Source organism: Dermochelys coriacea, chromosome 2 (assembly GCF_009764565.3).
Source record: "Dermochelys coriacea isolate rDerCor1 chromosome 2, rDerCor1.pri.v4, whole genome shotgun sequence".
NCBI classification, from domain to species: Eukaryota; Metazoa; Chordata; order Testudines; family Dermochelyidae; genus Dermochelys; species Dermochelys coriacea.
Window position 1 is genome coordinate 78,432,878 of NC_050069.1, and position 17,497 is coordinate 78,450,374.

The 17,497-nt window shown below is 42.1% G+C and overlaps 1 protein-coding gene across 1 annotated transcript in view; it reads right to left on the minus strand.

The window, feature by feature from the left end:
• The window catches only part of LOC119852084 (desmoglein-2-like), a 42,948-nt gene extending 35,499 nt beyond the window's left edge, over positions 1-7,449 (minus strand). Inside the window, exon 1 of the mRNA XM_038392967.2 lies at positions 7,294-7,449. Within this exon, the coding sequence (XP_038248895.1) occupies positions 7,294-7,344 (51 nt within the window). The 5' untranslated portion in view covers positions 7,345-7,449. The remainder of the gene's footprint in view (positions 1-7,293) is intronic.
• Between the last annotated feature and the right edge of the window lie 10,048 nt (positions 7,450-17,497).

The following is a 17,497-nucleotide window of genomic DNA, read 5'->3' on the forward strand; positions in this document are numbered from 1 at the left end:
AGCATCACTCAGAAAAAATTAAGCTTGTGACATAATTAAATAGTCTTTGTGATTAGAACTTTCCAAACACAGTCTCACAGGTGTGTCAAAATTTGTGACTATAGTGCTAAACACATACACGTGTTCTTAACTTTCTGCAAGGAGGGCTTGATTTCGCTGGGCTTGGGCTCAGGATCAGAGTCAAAGGGACTACTTAGCCGTGTAAAGATAGTCATATGCATAAGTGTTTACAGGATTTTACATAGTGCTGTGAAATCTGTGCTCCATGTGTCAGCATATTAGATGGTGCCAAGAGGGGGCTGTAAAAATCCTTTGATAAAGAGATTATCCAAGAACTAAAATTAGAAATTTAATCTTCTTGTCCATTGCATAATAAACAAAGTCTTTTGGATCCACTTTTTATTAGGAGGCTCGAGGTCCACGTATAAGATTTTTGCAGGCATTTCCTACAATCAGCTGCCTAGCTAGCCATTTGCTGATGCTTTCATCCTATCACAACAACTAATAGTGAAACTGACAAATACAATTTAGGGAAAGTGGCAGGCCATCTAAAATCTAACCCCCCTCTTAAGGGCTGAATGAACTCCTCAGGTTGAGGGCATCTCCTACATCCTGTTGACAAAGTCTCTGCATTAGCTATAATGGGGATGAACGAGGGAGGTGAGCTTGCAGTATTCCAGTAGCCCCAGTACCCTGCAAAACTGATATAGAGGAATAGCTGCCACATCAGCAGCAGATCATCCACACTGGGCTCTTCAGGTGTTCTTCCCCCCCCCCCCAACTGCTTTATATTCTATTTCCATAGAGCCTGAACGCTTGGGTTTTGTGCAAGTAAAATGAAACTCAACCTAAGTATATAACCATAGGTTTGCCTCAGACATCTTATTTTTTTAAGTATGGCCTTTATGTTTTTGGAATGGGGGAAGGGTTGAGAATATCCCCACCATAGGGGTTTTTTAATCAATACATTTTAAAGATTAAGATTAAATTTTAAGCACATTGCATTTATTTTTTTAAGTTCTCATACCCATGAGCACAGATTGTTTTAAAACTGCATTTAAGTCAATGTGACATTGCAGCTTGGGCTCTGAAGACTGGGTGGGAGAGGCCTTGCCAATGCCAAAGGGTCATCTACTCGGCTATTTCTAGCACACTAGTGAGAGCTCCACTAGCATGAGTCTGCGGACATGCAGGGTGTGTGTATATACACACACACACACACACACACACACACTGCATGTCAAGACTTAGTTACAGGCTATTGTTTAAGGAAACTGACATTACCTAAAAGCACTTTCCGTTGTTATCTCCCTGCGCCTAGCACCATGGTCAGTGTAACCATAGACCCATTGACTCTCTCAAGCCCCAGCATGCTTGAAGAAAGATGCATATCCACCCCCAGGTAGGTGTCCGTTCCAGGTTGGAACTTTGTTTTACAGGAAACAATCCTCCACAGACACCATTTGCCTATTTCACAATCACAAACAGTGTTTCAAGGAGTCCGGTGGCACCTTAAAGATTAACAGATTTATTTGAGCAAAAGCTTTTGTGGGTAAAAACCCCACTTCTTCAGATGCACGGAGTGAAAATGCATCTGAAGAAGTGGGGTTTTTACTCACAAAAGCTTATGCTCAAATAAATCTGTTAGTCTTTAAAGATGCCACTGGACTCCTTGTTTTTGTGGATACAGACTAACACGGCCACCCCCGATACTAATATTAAGCCAACTTTTATCAAAAATAATGAAACCAGATTCCACATTTGAAATTCATCTCTAGAACTCTCAATATTCTTTTATTACTACAATTACAATTTGTAAACATACTGACCATTCTAAGCCCCAATCCTGAAGTTTGTTCTATACAAATGGAGTCCTAGGCCTGTGGACATCCCTTTGAAATTAATTGGAATCTGCATGGGTTCAGGAGGTCTGCCTGACATTAGCTCTCATATCAGATTAAAGTGCCTGTGTTATTATTTCCATTGAGTTAGTGATACAAACAATATTTCAATGTAGGACTGACAAAATTTCCCTGTGATAACCCCATTTCCCAGAAGTGCAGGACTGAAAAAACTATTAATTTCCATTTAAACAATATCACTTCTCAGAACCACGCCTAAGTAAGAGGGCAACATCTATGGCAGGAGTAATTTTGCTGTAACTAAAGACAAGGTGAATGAACTTCATTAAAGATAGGGAACTCACCCAAAGAATCTCTTCCATTTGGTGGCAAACTTTTAACAGACCCCAGTGGCTCCTCCAGAGAATCACTGTTTTGAGTTCACAAATGAACTAGTCACTCTGATTTCAGGTGCATTGTCATGGTTCATTTATATTAACATATATTAAAGGAGTATATTCTGAAATTTGACAGGCCAGCGTAACTACCATTCATGCCAATGGCGTTAGGCACAGTGAGAGAACAAGTTCTATAAAGGATGCATATTATGGAAGCTACGGAATCTTAAACTGTATGACAATTTGCTTCCTTAAACTTTTTGGATCTTTGCTGAACAAGTTTATTTATAAATCAGTGACACTGCATGGATGTCACTGAGAACAGAATCTGGCCATTGGTTCCTCCCTCCCCCCCCCAGGTTGTAACCTACCACGGAAATCACAAATAGGTGTCAAGAGGGAAGTTACCCTGCTCTTACCCGTATTTTTAAGTGGGAGGTGAGAAGAGTCCTGTGTAGATTTTGACTAGATTGGAGTGCTAAGGGCAGGGTGTGCCCTGATAGGGAACCTTTGCAAACCATTGTATTATATAAAATCTCTGAAGTGCATGAATAACCATGTGCCCTCTCAATACCTTTAAAGCAATGGATAGCAAGTAAAATAGAAACAAAACACCAGACAGTTAAATATGCTAAGTGGGATTGACATCTTTTAATTTAAAGAGCCCAAACCACAGATTTGATCTGATTGATATTTCGGTTTTTGTTTGGTTTTTATTAGTAGAAACTTTTAAAGGGCTGTTGGTTTAATATTGTCACTTCCTTTGTCTACAACTCTTCTAAGTGTTAGTGAAGAGTGATGTTTCCAAATAGGTATTGACTTCTGACTTTCTGTTTTCACATCCAAAGTATTGCTTTGCATTAAAGGCTTTCGGAGGATTAGGAAAACTGTATACATCACAAGGTCGAGAGTAAAGATTTTTCAGTAGTAAAAAATCTAACTTACTGCTCTGATTTCACATAAACATCTAAAATTAAAATCAAAGTACACAGGCCTCTTCAGTGTTAGTTTAAGATTTCTTTAACAGAAGCAAATTTTCTAGGGAAATCCCTGAAGGCCTTTCACTTAACCACCTGCCATTGGTGGTTCTCAAGCTTCGTTGGTGGACTCAGAAGCTCAGAATTATTTGCTGGGGAATTGCTAACAGAAAAATCATCTATTCAGGAGGATGAGAATGAGTATACTCCACCCTTGTAACAAAGCCCTCTATTTAAACGCCATGAGTCAGAGTCTGATCTCATTTAAGGTATGTCTGGAGCTGGAAGTGCGATTTCTAGCTTGGGTGGAAGTACGCACACTAGCTTTAATCCAGCTAGTACACTTAAAGCAGAAGTGTGGCCATAGCAGTGCAGGTGATAGGATGGACTAGCTGCCCCGAGTATAATACTGCATGGAACCCTAGGTACTTACTTGCGTGGCGAGCCCATCTCTTTGCCCACACCTCTGCATCTACACTTCTAGTTTTAGCATGCTAGTGCAATCAAAGCTAGCATGCATATATCTACCTGAACTGGAAATTACACCTCTAGCTCAAGTGTAGAGGTACACTTACACTGGTGTTAATACAGACTTATTCCTCCAAAGTTACTTGGCAGTGCCAATATACTTAACTGTGGTCAAGTTACTCCCCATTCACACTGATGTTTCTGAGATCAGAATCTAGTCCCAACTTTGACATACAAAGGGCCATCTAGATGCATCCCTTTATTGGGAATGAGATGATGCAGAGCAAACTGGAACAAACTCTATGCCGTATAAGGGGAATGTTCTCTCTGCTACATTCTTACGTGGGTTTAGAGAACTTGTCTGCCTGCTACATGACTAGCACGCTCTGCTGACTGGTGTGTGAAGCTTTGATTCTGTTTACATGCCACTTCTCTCCATCCTTTGGGACACTGCATAGCCAAGGAAACTGAATCATAGAAACATAGGGCTGGAAGGGATGGTCATCTCCACCCCACCGTGCTGAGGCAGAATTAAGTACACCTAGACCATACCTGACAGACATTTATCTAACCTGTTCACGACAGTTATTGCAGGGACTGCTGGTAAGAAGAGACAGGGCTGGCCAAGGGCACAGAGGAGAACTGATGCACATCATCCTCCATCCAGCCCTACAGAAGATGCTCCAAAAAGTTAATATAGCTCCAATCACTTATAGTAGCCAAATTCTGAAATCTTTATTTGGGGCCAAATTTTACTATTGTTAACACCTTGTTGACTGACATGGGGAATACAGGACTGTATTAACTTTTCTGTAGATCCGCCTTTAGTCTTTGGGAGCTACTGTTCCAAAGAGAGAGTCCAGTGGAGCTGGGCTGTCAAAGAGTGAGGTGGGCAGGCTGCCAGCGACCAGAGATCCTGACGAGGTTCAGGGCCTCCAAGCAGACAGTCCTGGCCTCCCACATATCACCCTACAACTGTGAAAAACTTGGGGAAATCCATCAGGCTGCATGATGCTTTTCTATGGGTTTGGGGAGAAAACACTGCTCCTGACAGGATGCTGTGGGAAAAATCTCCACAAGGAATTCTTTGCAAATAGTTTTCTCCCATGGCTTTCATCACAGAAGGGGACAACCTAGTCATCATGTTTTATTCCCACCACAAGTCAGTGTGATAGAAACTAATATTATTAAAGATACAGCATAAGGCCAAATTTAAAATTTGTAAAAACTATCTTTTACAAAACTAACTTTGCCCTGCAAAGTTAAAAACAAAAACAAAACAGAAGGAGGGGAAGGAAAGAGCCCATATTTGTTTCCTTGGGATGTATGAAGGCTGCCTGAAAGTTTGCCCCACCAAATGTTTTTCACATTGGAGAGTCATTCTGTTTTTTTGTAAACAAACAGAACCCTCTGTGGATACCTGGCTGTCTCTCACTTCCTTGATACCTGTGATGTCATGATTGTGAAACTTGAACAAATGTTTTGGGAACATAATTTAGCCACTCCTTAAAACTCTTGTTTTTGTTAAGTCCTCACTGACTCAGATGAGACACAAAATGTTGAAAGAAGAGATTTCTTTGTTACAGATTCCACACACCAGCCCCTTCAACTAAGAGCCAAGAAATCTCCCATTATTTCCAGTTCTCCAAAGATACCTTCAGCAAACACAGGGAAGAGAAGAGAGAACATTCCTGATATTTCTAAGGTAGAGGACAGGTAGAATTTAAATATATAATCATTTTTAAACCTTTCAATGCCTTCTTTATATATAATAAATTTAAAATAATATTATAAAATGACCCTGATCTTCCAATTGGATTTGCTCAGATGGACCACTAGGAAAAAAGGTGCTTTTTTTCAATTGAGCTAGCTTTATTTGACGGAATATCCCATCTGACACTAATATAGACACAGTTTAGCACCATTAGCTTGATTTATAACAAGTTGGGTTATAGCCTATGGTCCTGCCTAGGCTTGAGCTAACTCAACTGAGAAAAAGCACTCTTTTCCTGGTTTAGCAAAGGCCAACGGTCTGTGCATCAGAACACAGGGCCACACATGTGGATCCCCCAGCACGATCAGGAATACTGGTAAACCCTAGTGAAAACTTCAAACCAGTTAAAATTTGTAAGTTCACCCATTGTAACTCTTACAACAGTGAATAAAACATTTTCCAACAAAGGTGACTTTTTAAAGTTGACTGTGTCCTTATAGTTTGCTGTTATTGTCTGAAGCTTAGGAAACTATAAATGGCATAGGTCAAAAAAATTTCAGCTGAACAGTTTTCCATTTGAAAATGGAGATTTCAGTGGAAGCAAATCTTCCATGGGAATGTGCCAAATGCATCAAAACTTTTAATGGAAGGCTAGCAGGGAGGCCGGTTGACCCAGTTCCTAACCTGATGGGTTGCGCAGCCCCATGGCATTTTTTGAAATTTTGACTTTTCATCCCAATGCAGGATTATTTTCTCTCCTCCCACCACAACCCCAAAAGCTTTCATAGGATGGGAATTATGTTTCCAACCAACTCTGACTATAAACAGCCAGCAAAACGACTGAAAAGTACATTAGCTTAAAAGATTTTTTTTTTAAATCTAAGTTATTAATAATGTCAGTAAAAGGAGTTCTTTTATTTGGAAAGTTGCGTTTCATTTAGCAGTATCCCTTCAAGATAGGGGAAAACAAAACCAACGGAACTGGCAAGGTTATGGAAGCCTCCCTGGGTTAAAACAAGGAGTCGCCCTTGGGGCACCTTAGAAACGAACACATTTATCCGGCCTTTCAGAGTAGCAGCCGTGTTAGTCTGTATTCGCAAAAAGAAAAGGAGGACTTGTGGCACCTTAGAGACTAACAAATTTATTAGAGCATAAGCTTTCGTGAGCTACTCTGATGGGCTAACACCCACTTCAGCAGATGCATGGAGTGAAAAATAAACCAACGAACGAATCGGTTAGTCTCCACGGTGCCACGAGGACTCCTTGTTTTTGCGGATACAGACTAAACAGGGCTACCCCTCTGAAACCTGTCACCGGGTTAAGAGTGCATCCCATGAAGTGAGCTGTCGCTCACGAAAGCTTATGCTCTAATAAATGTGTTAGTCTCCAAGGTGCCACAAGTCCTCCTTTTCTTTTTGCGAATACAGACTAACACGGCTGCTCCTCTGAAACGGGTTAAGAGTCCCGTCCAAACACTCAAGGCAGACCAGCCGGGCTGGGCTGGGGCTGGGAACGGTCACATCTAACAGCTGGAAGACGGAGCGAAAGAACCGCGCCCGCCGCATTCCTAGACGCGCCCCAGGCAACTCAGCCACTATTTAAAAAAAAAAAAAACAAAAAAACACCCAAACGTTTCAGTACACGTGCAAAACCCGACAGTAACGAAGCGCTGAGAATGCCCCCCTCCCCCCCCAGCAGGGCTCCCAGCCCGCCATTACCGCCGCTGTTGGCCGAAGGCAAGAACAGCCTGCCGGGGCGAGGCTGCGGGCCGGGAGGGACGAGGGCCAAGTCGCGCTGGGCTCCGGGCAATCCTGTGAGGCGCTTCTCGCGCGGCAGCTACGCCCCCGCCCCCACCCTCTGGCCGGGCTGCGTGACCGCGGGGGCTCCGGACTCACCGTGACCAGCAGCAGCGCCTCCAGCCCTCCGGCTCCCGGCACCCGCGCCATGGCCGAGTCGCCCGCCCGCTTCCCCGGGCCCAAAGCAGCCGCCCCCCGGGACGAGACTCGGGCCGGGAGCCCTTCCCCCGTGCGCTGGCGCCGGGCGGGGCGGCGGGCCTGACATTTGTACACCTGGGGGGAGGGGGCAGGTGAATCCCGCCTTCCTCTGAGGCGGGGGGCGGGGGAGGGGGGGGGTGACGTCTCCCGGGCCCCTTCGGGAAAGGGGCGGGGCAGCGGCCGCCCTGCTTCCCTCCCGGCTGCGGGCAAACCAGAGCCGGAGCCAGGGGCTGGAAGCTGCCGGGCCCCTCGGCCGCCGCTTCAAGAGACCGCGGCGTCCCGCTGGGAAGGTGTTTCCCTTCGCCGCGGGGCGCGGCCGAGCCCGGTGGGAACCGCTCCTCGGGGCTTCTGTCCGGGGAAGACACAAATGAGGCCGGGAGGAGGCAGCGTCCAAGCTGCCGGCGAGACACCCTGTGAACTCAAGCACGGGCTGTGCCACAGCCGCCCCTCGCTCCCTACCGCGGGCGGGGAGGCGGAGCGGAGGATGGATGGGATGTTTTGTGGCCGGGTGGCAGCGCCGGCCCCAGGCGACGCAGCCACGTACCTGGGGAGGCCCCGCTGTCCCAGCAAGCCCGGGCCCGTTTCCAGGGGTGCGCCTCGGTGTATTGCCACACGCACCCCGCGGAGCTGCGGGAGGGGAACGGCATGGGCCAGCCCTGGACGCTGACCGACTCTGTTCCGTCACCCGACAGCTACAGCCTGGGCGGGGGCAATGCTTCCCTCCCGTCCTGCGGGGATCGGGGGGGGGTTATCCTCTAGGCCTGCTCGCTCCTGGGATTTTTCTAGGGCGAGAACGTCTCATAAAACTTTTTTGTTTTTTATGTTGCAGCTTTACTTTTTTTTCCGATGGGGATCTGGGCCCAAAAAAAAAAAATCCCCACCCTTGTCAGAACTGAGTTTCTCTAATAAACATGTTACTTGTTTCCACCGAATGCATCCGATGAAGTGAGCTGTAGCTCACGAAAGCTCGTGCTCCAATAAATTTGTTAGTCTCTAAGGTGCCACAAGTCCGCCTTTTCTTTTTGCGGCTACAGACCAACACGGCTGCTGCTCTGAATCTTGTTTTCTATGTTGATCTGTGATTGTTACAAGAAAAGGCGGACTTGTGGCACCTTAGAGACTAACAAATTTATTAGAGCATGAGCTTTCGTGAGCTACAGCTCACTTCATCGGTTACAGGTTTCAGAGTAGCAGCCGTGTTAGTCTGTATTCGCAAAAAGAAAAGGCGGACTTGTGGCACCTTAGAGACTAACAAATTTATTAGAGCATGAGCTTTCGTGAGCTACAGCTCACTTCATCGGTTACAGGTTTCAGAGTAGCAGCCCTGTTAGTCTGTATTCGCAAAAAGAAAAGGAGGACTTGTGGCACCTTAGAGACTAACATTTATTAGAGCACGACACGTCTTACCCTGCAGCGAGTGGGGAGTATCTTTCACAAAGGAGCCTTCGCACGCAGTCATGCTTTTGTCTCTGGGCAGGTTTGGGCTGAACAGGTGTTGGTATGAGGATTTCAAATATAGGGAAGGCTCGTTCCGTTTCCCCCACCGCACGAAAGAACGCCACAAGTCATAGCGAGCGGAGTATGCTTCACGGCCATTCCTCTCAGAAAGAGGCAGCCTTCATTAATGAGGAATGCGGCTTCCCAGGGGAAAACATGGCCTCGTGGAAAAGTAGTAGGAAGAAATGCTCCAACACAACCTGCCAGCGTGGATACTCCTAATCTGTGTTCCATACCCTGAAAGCCGTTTCCTTTGTAGCCGTTTCTGATACTGCTCTCTGCTCCACGCCACCGGATGAATTAGTACTGAGCAGCCCAGCATCTAATGATTTCCAGTGGGGTGAGGGGAGCAATTAAGGTAAGCATGCTTCCTACTTTTACAAGAATTGGACACCTTTATGCTAATAGATGCTAATTAATTAGCATTGGTTAGGTCAGATTCAGCTGTGTTAAATACCTTTTCACATCATTTCTGAAGAAACCAATTGTAGTATCATGAACAGAATTTGGACTCTTTCAGAGGAATAGCCACCCAGGAGCATTTTGCATTGTACATGCAGCATCTCCGTAAATAACTCCATCTGATACAACTGCAATAGTTAGACACAAAATGGTAAGTTGAGGCCAGAGAACCAGCATTATCTCCGAATGTCTTCATTTTTGTTGATTTAGGAAATAGTGATATAGAAATTGCTGCTGCCTTTCTAGGCACATCATATTGCTACTTAGAAAAAAATCAGTGACACCACATGTCCAAGTGCAGCAGCTGCAGTGTTATATTCCTAGCTCTGCCCTTGAGTAACAGTCTCACTGGTCAAGGAACATAATCTCTCTATGCCAAAGTGTAGCTACTTGTGAATAGAAAAAGAGTACTTGTGGCACCTTAGAGACTAATAAATTTATTTGAGCATAAGCTTTCATGATGCAGCCGATAAAGTGAGCTGTAGCTCACGAAAGCTTATGCTCAAATAAATTTGTTGGTCTCTAAGGTGCCACAAGTACTCCTTTTCTTTTTGCGAATACGGACTAACACGGCTGCTACTCTGAAACCTACTTGTGAATGGGTGCATTGATGGTTTCGTTCCTCAAACATGCTTTGAGGCTTACCGAATGTTAGTAAAAGTGCTGAGATCCTATTTTAAAGTTTTGTAATTCTTGAAAGAAAGCAGCAATATAAGTGGAAATTATTATAATTTTAAGGTGTGCAGTGGAGAATTTTTTTTTTTTAAACCAAAACATTTCAGTACACGTGCAAAACCCGACAGTAACAAAGCGCTGAGAATGTCCCCCCCAGCAGGGTTCTCGCTGGGGGGCTCCCAGCCTGCCATTACTGCTGCTGTTGTCTGAAGGCCTGAAGCCCTTAATATGATCTATACAGTATTTTTAAGTGGAGAGCTATACCAAGATTCAAAGCCCTGGGTATATTATGACTGATGGCCTAAGAGTTCCAGCATCATTATAATGTAAATGAATGTGTCTCATGTCAAAGATTTGTAAGGAAAGCTCATTCATTTGCAGATTAATAGACTACTACAAAATTTTTTGTGCTCTCCAATGTAGCCAAGTGGAACCTTGATGCAAGTGCTAATTATTTGTTTGGGCCATTTGTTAGTGGAATACATTTCTACAACTAATTAAAATAATTTAAAATAAAGTGAAACCTTCTCATTTCCAATTAAAATCAATTAAAAATAATAGACCCATGTAAAGTATTGAGGCCCCAATCCTGCAAACACTTAGTCAAGTGTGCAACTTTATTCGTTTGCGTAATCTCACTGACTTCACATGCATAAGCCTTTGTAGGAATAGTGTCAGATGCAGGAATAGTGAGCTGTCAGGGAGCAGCAGTAACTCCTGTCCCCCAGAGTCCAGCCAGAGAATGTTCAGCCACTAGAGCCAGGGAGTATGTGGAAGCTGTGCTCCCGGAAACTTCCTTCTGGTGGACCTGCTCTTGTGATGTTTATAACATTCACATAGGTCAGTCAAAGCTCCTGCAAATACTTTCAATTACCACTAATGCTGAACTTCCTGATTTCTTGTTTATCATTTTCATAGCACTCATTATTGACATACCTAAACATTTTTATGAATTTAACTGTATATCAACTTCCTTTTAAGATAGGAAAATATTATTCCTATTGTATGGAGGTAACTTTCCCAAGTTCACATTTGACATCTGGCAGATTCAGGAGCTAAATTCACATCTATCTGTTTCCAGCCCAGTCCCTTCACCACATAACCATCCACTCACTTTCACTGGTATATGCTATAAAATAGCCCTCCCATCTTTCCTTACCAATCTTTGACATAATGAGACACTTTCATTTACATTGTAATGATGCTGGAGCTCTTTGCTCTTAGTCAATCATAATATACCCAGAGCTTTGAATCTACCTTTAACTCACACAATTAAAAATATAGATAATATTAAGGGCTTCAGTCCTGTTCTCCAAGACATGGTATACACCTTAAAAATTACAATAATTTGCACTTCTTTTGCTTCTTCCATTCAAGAATTACAAATGTTTAAAATAGAATCTCAACACTTTTACTAACGTTAGCTCTAAAACTGGTCTGCAATTATGGCTCAGGAAATCAGTTTATACATGATACAGGTAAACTATACAAGAATACAGGTGCTTGTATCCTTCTGCTAGCTGGTATAGGTTCAAAGTTCAAACATGCTGAAAAACAATACGGAAGTGCTCCAAAGCTGAGCTCAGCTCAGGCTGAGTTTCTTTGCATAATACCCTGTTTGTTATTGAAATCTACAAATGACCAAGCCCCATCCAGTCCATGGAAGACTGTGTAAGTCTTTCCAATTACAGTAGAAGTGCAGAGTAACAAACACACCAGTCAGTCACCCTCATTTGGAACTGTAAGTACGCAATCAGGCAGCAGCTGAGACAAAAAAATAATAAAAAAGGAAATACCATACAGTACTGTGTTAAACATAAACTAAAAAGATAAAGGGAAAGCTGAAAAAAAAAAGATTTGCAGGATAAGGAAATTGTTCCTGTGTTTGTTCCATTTAAATTAAGGTGGTTAAAAGCAGCATTTTTCATCTGCATAGTAACGTTTCAAAGCTGTATTAAGTCAATGTTCAGTTGTAAACTTTTGAAAAACAACCATAACATTTTGTTCAGGGTTATGAACATTTCAAAGTTACGAACAGCCTCCATTTCTGAGGTGTTCGTAACGCTGAGGTTCTACTGTACTTCGATGAGCATTGGAGCATGCCCTAAATTGCTATTCCTTTCTAAAAGTTTAAACATCCATATATTTTCTTCATATAGATTGAACAACAAATACACAATTTCATAAAATATATTATTTTTATAATAAGTCACAGTATTACAGTATTTATTATGAGCACATCCAGTGCCATCTTCTGAGTGACAGTAATGAGACCTGTGTACTTCCAGTGAAACATTCTCATGTGATCACCCATGAGTGCCAGTCCCATTTCTTGCTGAGTAAAGCTACAGTAACAATTCTAGTATATGATTAATTTCTTGGGGTGGGGAAGAAGGGAATGTGTGTGTGGGGGGGGAGGTTAGATTAAAACATCCAGGGTTCAACCTTCTTCCTTATGAAATCAATGAAAATCTGTTATAATGCCTTTCAAAGTGTTGAAACCAAAGACTTGACAATCATCTATAATTTTTTAAAACCAAGTTGTTGAATTAAATGGAACAGGTACAGTATTTAACAAGTGCTGCTACAGCAGGAAATCCAGTGTCTAGCTGTGATGAAATGCTCTAAGCTCATTGTATCTCATATTAAGGTAATATGAGAATATTTTTCATTGTCTTAAAATCACACTCCACCCTTGTCCATTGTTTTAAAATTCTTACCACACAGTTCTTGTGACTATTGTCAATGATCTGTTCAAGAATTTGCAATTAAAGGGCATTGTCCAGATTTCACAGAGTTGCACAAGAATTTGCTTCTAACTACCATTAATTTTAACACCTATTGAGTTTAAATATTACATCTCTGTGTCTCAGATTCCCCAGCTGTAAAATGGAATAATGATACTGATTTCCTTTGTAAAGTGATTTGTGAGTTACTGATAGAAAATGGTATGTAAGGGCTAAGTATAAAATTAATTATTATTATTATTATTTATTTTCAAGGATTAGGAGAAAAACTTTCATATTAAGCCCTGATCCATTAAGCATGTTTAACTTTAAGCAGGCGTAACCCCATTAATACAAAGTTTTGCCTGTGCTTAAGTGCTTACAGGGTTGGGCCTATGTGAGAATATTGGTTGAGAAGTATAAAGTAGACAGGGAAGAGTGGTTCACTGTCATTACTTTCTACTAACAGATTATAGGACACATACAAAATGCTTCTGATTCTTCCGTGTTTATAAACTGTATTTGATTGATTCTTTCTGTGTCTCCTCTATTCAGATCTTTTAATAAATTCAGGTGTTTATTTCCCTTTCACTGGCTGGAATAATTTCCCTCCTCCTTCTGTTCTACCTCTTCTCAACTCAATCTCGTCTCGTTTCTTTCCCACTTAACTTTCTTCCCCCTATTCTATGTTCTCTCTGTCATAATTACTGTCCGTTTCCTCCCCCTTTTCTTTGTCAACCTTGTATTTGTGGCACCAATGGATAGTAGCTAGATGTCAGCAGCTGTGCCATACTCTGATCCTTTGGGCTCAGTGATTTTGGCAGGCTGCAAAGGGAACGCTGCTGCTAATTCTAGAAAATTTTACCTCTAATTCAGGGAGACGCTGTTGGGAGATACTATAGGACAGGGTGCCAAATGCAGAACTTGGCTTTCATGGCATGATCCAAAGCCCACTGAAACCACTGGAAAGATTCCCATTGATTTCAATAAATTTTGAATCGGGCTTTTGCTTGGGCAGCACGGATATAGAAAAGGAAGTGTGCAGTCCCTGTGCAGGAGTGTTAACAGAAAACTGATTGTTCCCTTGTACAGCAAAGTTGCTTAACTATAATTCATTTTAATTATGTGAGTTCTAATTACACATTTTAGTTGGCATGTTGAACAAGTGACCTGTTTCAACCTGACAAAATTCTTGTCTTTAACACAGGTTTCTGACGTACTGAAGTCCGAAAAAGAAAGGCCCTTCCACTGTACCGAAAAGAGAGTGGCAGAACAATTTATTTATGTTTCAATCTACTCTACAACATAGCTCATTTGATATGGATTTGTATGTTATCTAAAATGTCTTTCGTTAAAGTACACAGTGATGCTCTTTATGGGTAATCTCGGGTAGGGTAGCCAGACATTGGAAGGAGTAAGCTAAATTAAAGCTATTGATAGACATACATTTTGTGAATCAATCCCTTTTTTCAGTTTGTGAATCATTCACAAACAGACTTTGATATTTACAGATCAGTTCACTCTTTGTAGTTATTCAATAAACAGCTTCTGCAAACAAATTGCAGTCTGAATAAGGGAGGAAATTACTACTGCTCGCATTGAAGTCAATAGGAATTTTACTATTGACTCCAGTTGAAGAGGATTTCCCCCTTAGTGTTAAAGGCCATGTCTATGCTAGAAACTTTTTCCAGTGTAGCAATGTTGGTTGGAGGAGGGGTGATTATTTTGTGACATTTCTTCGCTGGCAAACACCCTAGTTTAGGCACAATTATACCGATATAAAAATCTTTTTGCTAGTATACCTTATTACGGTCACCAAACCTGTATAAGATATACTACCTAAATCACTTTTTACCAGTATAAACTGCTTTAGCCTAAGAGTGTTTGCTGGTATAGTTATATCAGTATAGATTTATCAGAAACCCTTTTCTAGTGTATACCTGGCCAAAGGCACGGGACTTGAAAAAAATGTACCTAGAGACCAGGAAAAAATAACTAAGGCTTGGAAACAAGCAATAATATTTTCATTGTATAGTAAGTTTGGAAAAGGGGATGAGAGACAGACAAAAGTATTAATAATCAAGAGGTTAGAGAGTTGGTATTCTTGCAATAGAGCTGAGGAAAAAGGGAAAGACAGCTGAGTGAAAGACTACATGAAAATCCTGTCTACTTCTGAATGAGACATAGAAGTGCTGATCACTTCTTCACTCTTTGGACTAAGAAAAGGAGTACTTGTGGCACCTTAGAGACTAACAAATTTATTAGAGCATAAGCTTTCGTGAGCTACAGCTCACGGCTGCTACTCTGAAACCACTCTTTGGACTGACGCTCTTTGGAACTATCCAATGCAAATTGAATGCAACAGAATGTTTTGTTCAAGGAGGAGATCTGTGCAAGTGTTGTATAGATTTTCAGAGGACATATCACATAGTGTCAAGTGAATTAGCCTGGGAATTGCTTGAACTCTTAGGATATGTCTTCACTGCAGTTAGCCTAGGTTCTTACACTGGTGTTGCTCCTATTTCCCCTCTGTTCCACACACAAAAATGTCTCACTCAAGGTAAGTAGTGCTTTCAATACTGGCTAACTTACGTGGCTGAGGATGAAGGCAAGGACTTGGGTTCCACTTTCAGTTGGGCTGGTAACCTGTCCATTTGGCAGTGAAGATGCACACTAAACCACTCAGGTGCCGATAATCTTCAGTACTTCCTCAAAATTCCTTCCTGTGTGCCCCAAAAGTCAGATAAGTTCTCTCACAATTCACTGGGAAAAAATGATAGAGTGACTCAGCTTACTGCAGCACAAAAGAAACACAGGATATGTCCCCCAAAATCCTAGTGACACACATGGTTGAATGCAGCACCAGTGAGGACACAGTAACTCAGGTAGGACTTTGCAGTGTGGCTGCGCACACCTAGGCTAAGCTAACTCAGGTGCTCAGACCTGAGTGCCAATTACCTGAGTTAACTACAGGGAAGCTATTCCTTAGGGAACACAGCTATCTATGTGCTAAATGAAGGTGGTCTGAAGGGAAGACAGGAGCACAATGTTGATCATCCTTTTCCTCTGCAGTACATAATAGCTGGCATTTAGTTGAAGCAAAAATTTCTGTAATGTCCCATGCCAAAGCTATTAAATACTGATACTTGCATGGCAAGCTTTTCATTACTAACTTCACATATCCCAGTAGCCCCACATCAGAACGGACTACAGAAACCAACTGTCCATTCCAAAAGGCATATTTGAATAGTAGACAAAGAACAGTGTCTGAAGGTGGATAGCATTGGAAGTTGTGCACTTAGTCTGAAATCCTTTCTCCTAACTCCTATCTCCTTTTAAGGACTGGAGAGTACAAATGTGGAGGACAGTGAGAGCCATTATCTTTCAGTCAGGTAGAATGTAGCCATATCAAGATTTTTCTAGAGACTATTGTGAGCTGCAAAATCACCCCAAATTATCCTCTTGCCTAGATTCTGTGGTGAAAATTTTAGGGACCTTTATCTGAATATTTTCTGGGAGAACAGGAAATTTGTACCCGTGGTGGTAATCTGAATTTATGATTTTTTTTCTTACCCAAATCCCTCATAATGGCCTGGATTGCCCCCACACGTGGATCTATTTTTTTCCAAGCAAAAGGAGGATTAATCTATCTCCAGGGCAACTTTCCACCCACTCTCTGGTCATATAGAAAGTCCTCTGGGGGACTGAGTCCACTCTTGGGGGAAAGGGAGGGAGAACAGAGGGACTGGAGGACCACACACATTGTCCTCTCTTCAAACTGTGGAGATTTATAGGGAAAGTAAATACAGCTCAAGTTTGTTTATCTTTTCTATATACCCCACCCCAATGGGGAGCTGTGGCTGGAAGGGATCCCTGATAGTGTGGTTTCAATGAGAGCCCTGGGAGCCCAAATCCTTGCAGATCTTTGGGGATCAGTCAGGTTTGCCAGCAGACTCCATGGCTTTTCTAGTGGGATCTCTTCCCAGGGCCCTGACAGAGTGACATGGTGGATCTTCATGATGTGATCCAGTAAGAGATTTCCTTCTGCACTTTACCATGGATGATTTGCCCCATTAGTTCATCTGAAAGAACTTGATTACACTGCAATTTGAATAAGAAATACAATTTGAACCAATTTGTTTGCTTAAACTCCTAGGAAATACCAGATACAATGAAAACTGAATATATGAAGGCACAACAGGGGCTTCAAGTTTTGGAGTCCTACTAGAGAATGAAGGGAAAAGATACTGTCATTATCTAGAAGGAGAGAGAAAAAACTGTTATTGCAGGGAGGTTCTTATTCCTGTACTTATCAAAGGGTATTTGCCATCAGAAAGATTTTGTGTATAGGAGATGCTCTCTAATAAAAATCTTCATAAACCTTGGCATTTCATTCTATCAGTTGTTAAAGTTGGAATTTTACTTTTAAACATTATTGTTTTTCACATTTTACATAAGTGCAGCCTTTGAAATGAAATCCGGTGATGTCTGAAACTACAGAGTCCACCATTATTCCTTTGTTGTCATCTGTCCAACATATTTTTCTTTCTTTCCTTATTTATAACACAAGTTGGGCAAATACTGAATGGAAATGAACTAGGAAAGATATAACATCAAGGATAAAATATGTTAAGAAGAAAAAACTGCAAGAGTGGTATAGAATAGTCAAGACTTCCTAGGTAAATTATTCAGTGAATGCCCAGTTACACTGTCTTTTTCAGTAATCTTTCTCACCCTCGGTATTC